Consider the following 3,976-nt stretch of genomic DNA (forward strand, 5'->3'; position numbering starts at 1 on the left):
TCCTCAGCATCGGAAGCAAGCTGCCAGTTGACGGCGACCTTGTCGAGCGCATCGGCCGTAAATCGCACCAGCAGCCAGGGCAAGATCACCGTGACTCCACTCCTCGACGGCCGACCCTGTACAATGGAGGTGGACTCAGGATCGTCCGTGACGGTGATTTCTGCCGCGTCCTGGCGCCAGTTGTTCCCGAACCGAAGCCGGCGGCGGCTCCAGCCTGCGGGAACCAGAGTGTCCGACTTCCAGGGCAACCGAATTCCCTTGGCCGGACGGGACTCTGTTACTGTTGAGTATAAGGGGAAATGTGTTAAACTGTCATTCCTGATTGCAGAGGGAGACCGGGTTAACCTGCTAGGGTTAGATTGGTTTGAGCCATTGGGCATTGGTATTTCTGGGATTAACAGGATGTCTGAAAATAAATGGGGCATGCTGTACGACCTGTTCCCTGATGTATTTGCCGAAGGGTTGGGGAGGTACAAGGGCCCCCCGGTTGCGTTTGACTTAGATCCGTCAGTCAAACCTATTAGGTTGAAGTATCGGAAAGTACCTGTGTCTCTCAAACATAAGGTGGAAAAAGAGATTGACAAACTAGTTGAGCAAGGGGTTTTAGAGCCAGTACCATACAGCAAATGGGAGACCCCGATCGTAACCCCTGTCAAATCAGATGGGTCCATACGACTATGCGCCGATTACAAATGTACGATTAACAAGGCGCTGCAGCAACATTCGTACCCGGTCCCGGTAATAAGCCACATTTTGGCTTCCCTGGGGGGTGGCAAGATTTTCGCCAAATTTGACCTGGCCCAGGCATACCAGCAGTTGCCTGTCACCCCGGAGGCTGCCGAGGCCCAAACAATTGTAACCCACCAAGGGGCTTTTAAAGTGAACAGGCTGCAATTCGGGGTCAACGTAGCACCTGGGATTTTTCAGGGCCTCATGGAACGTCTACTAAGGGGGGTACCTGGCACAGTGCCCTATTTTGACGACGTGCTGATTGCGGGCGGGTCTGAACAGGAACTACTGGACCGGGTTAAAGAGGTCCTCAGGCGTTTTCAAAATGCCGGTCTCAGAGTTAAGCGCTCAAAATGCACGCTCGGGGTGGAAAGTGTGGACTTCCTGGGGTTTCGCATTGACGCAGAGGGAGTCCACCCCACGGATGAGAAGGTATCTGCAATCCAAAACGCCCCCAGGCCGGTGAGTAAGAAGGAGCTCCAATCCTTTTTAGGACTCCTGAATTTTTATCATGCGTTTTTACCGCATAAGGCATCAGTGGCGGCCCCTTTGCACGCGCTTTTGCACAAGGAGGCAAAATGGAAGTGGGGGCAGGCCGAGGAAAAGGCTTTTGTGGGAGTCAAGGAGCTGCTGACATCTAATGCCGTACTCACGCATTATGATGAACACAAGCTCCTGGTGTTAGCTGCTGACGCTTCACCTTTTGGAGTAGGCGCAGTTTTAAGCCATCTGATGCCTGATGGGAGCGAAGCGCCTATCGCTTTTTATTCTAGATCACTATCTGCGGCAGAGCGGAACTATGCCCAGATAGACAAGGAGGGTCTGGCGTTGGTAGCGGCTGTCAAAAAGTTCCATGATTTTATTTTTGGCAGACGATTTTTGCTGGTCACTGACCACAAGCCGCTACTGGGGATTTTTGCGCCCGATAAGCAATTGCCAAACATCATGTCCCCACGCATGCTTAGATGGGCGATATTTTTGCAGGCTTATGATTTTGACTTAGAGCACCGGCCTGGGAAAGCGATTGGGCATGCGGATGCCCTCAGCCGGTGCCCGGTGCCGGACATTGGCGCAGACCCTGCCCCCGCCTGTGAGGTCTTGGCAATTGAGGAGCTTCCTCGACCCCCGGTATCATCCAGGGACATTGCAGCACACACGGCCAAGGATAGCGTGCTGTCCCGAGTATTAAACTGGGTTTGGAGGGGGTGGCCGGTTGGAAGCGTTGAACCGGAGTTCGGCCCTTACAAAAGCCGTCAAAATGAACTATCCATTTCTAAGGGCTGTGTATTATGGGGGAACAGGGTGGTGGTTCCTGACAAACTCAGGACGAGAGTGTTAGAGTCGCTGCACGAGGGTCACCCCGGTATGGTACACACCAAAGCGTTGGCCAGAGGGTATGTCTGGTGGCCGGGGCTGGACAAAGAGATCGAAGAATGGGTACGAGGGTGTCCCAAATGCCAGCAAGTCAGACCCGATCCCCCACAAGCTACACCCCAAGGCTGGGAGTCATCTGGTAAACCCTGGGCCAGATTGCATATAGATTTTGCTGGCCCTCTCCAAGGGCAAATGTTCCTAATTGTGGTGGACGCTATGTCCAAATGGCTGGAGGTCGTGCATATGAAATCGACCACATCACTTGCTGTGATCCATGCGCTCCGCCGACTTTTTGCCACCCACGGGTTGCCTGACGTCATCGTCAGTGACAACGGGCCTCAATTTGTGTCTGAGGAATTTAGGCTCTTCCTCACGAGTAATGGCATACGCCAAATGACTTCGGCCCCTTTCCATCCGGCATCTAATGGCCAAGCCGAACGGATGGTCAGGACGGCCAAAGAGGCCCTGGGTAAAATGGACGAAGGGGACTGGAGCCAGAGGCTGGGCTCCTTTCTTTTGCTGCAGCACACCACCCCCTGTAGTGCTACAGGCCGTAGTCCGGCCGAATTGTTAATGGGGCGGAGACTCACGACCCGTTTGAACCGAATGCACCCAGACCTCACTGAAGAGCAATCCGAGCGTACCACGGCGCAACCGAAGGTGCGCATGTTTGAAAAAGGGGACAAGGTTTTCGCACGAAATTATGCAAACGGGCACTTATGGCTTCCTGGGGTTATATCCGACTCTGTGGGTACTCGAATGTATGTGGTGCAGTTAGCTGACGGTCGAATATGGCGGCGCCACATAGATCAGTTAAGGAGACGTTGGGCTAGGGACAGCGCTGACTCTCCGACGGCTGAATCCCCTGATGTCGAGTGGACACCCCCAGAGCAGGCGGTGAGTACCGAAAGGCCCGGTACTGTCCCCGAGTCAGGGCAGAACCCTGTGTGCGGGGCTGAAATCCCAGTCGAGTCTGTGCCTGATCCAGGCTGTAGTGAACCCCACTCTGACCCACAACCTTGTCTGCCCATGGAGCCTGCACCGCTCCGCAGGTCCCAGCGTTCGCGGCAAATGCCGACTTATCTGAAGGACTATGAGTGTAATTACTGTTGGAATAACTGATGTACAAAGGTTGATTGTATGTATGTAAATAATAAAACAATTGGGATGATGGCTTAACTTAGGGGGGAGGAATTGTAATGTATTGAAACAATTACATGAATCACCTCATAGGACTCCTATGTTAAGCTTCGAGCCAGACCAGGGCTCCTCTGAGCGAACTTCCTATTGGTCGCTTCGTAACAGCGACCAATCAGAACGATACCATTTCCTAGGAGGGAAAGACTCCCATTGGTCTTTATCCTAGCAATCTCATTGGTTGTTAAATGTAAATAGGCGTGGCTACATTAGCCCGGTTATGTTTAAAAGGAGCATAAGCTCCCACTGTTTTCTGTTCTGGTTTCTTACTGAGTTAGTGCTTGTTCGTTACTTCTAAATAAAGCTGAATCACTTGCTGAATCACTCTACGAGTCCTTTGTTAGCGCGATCTAACAATGGGTGACTTTGCAGCTAGTGTGGCGTTGGCCTGGGGTATTTGAATGTGGTTTTGAGCTGCACCTTTTCCTCAGTGTTGAGAAAATGTGGAGCAAATGCAAGATGCAGAACCAGCCTTTCTCTCTCTCTCCCCCTCCAAAGATGGCCAGTTTGTGGTTGCCTCCACCACCACCCTGTGTCACAATCAGTGTTCCCTCTAAGCTGAGTTAGTGTGAGCTAGCTCACAGTTTTTTAGCCTCCGGCTCACACATTTTTATCTTAGCTCAGGAAGGCGGGCTCCAGAGCAAACTAATTTATGCAGCAGCCAAATTGCTTGCCC

At 52.3% G+C, this 3,976-nt stretch overlaps 1 protein-coding gene across 1 annotated transcript; it reads left to right on the forward strand.

Moving 5' to 3' along the window:
- Positions 1 to 555: 555 nt before the first annotated feature.
- LOC107126225 (uncharacterized protein K02A2.6-like) lies at positions 556 to 2,727 on the forward strand (the record flags this gene model as incomplete). Its single annotated transcript, XM_015429758.1, has 2 exons — positions 556 to 1,740; positions 1,891 to 2,727. Coding segments are annotated over 2 exons (2,022 nt in total), but the record flags the coding sequence as incomplete, so codon positions are not given.
- Positions 2,728 to 3,976: the final 1,249 nt, after the last annotated feature.

The sequence above is a fragment of the Gekko japonicus genome, unplaced genomic scaffold (genome assembly GCF_001447785.1).
Source record: "Gekko japonicus isolate JY-2015 unplaced genomic scaffold, Gekko_japonicus_V1.1 scaffold953, whole genome shotgun sequence".
NCBI lineage: Eukaryota > Metazoa > Chordata > Lepidosauria > Squamata > Gekkonidae > Gekko > Gekko japonicus.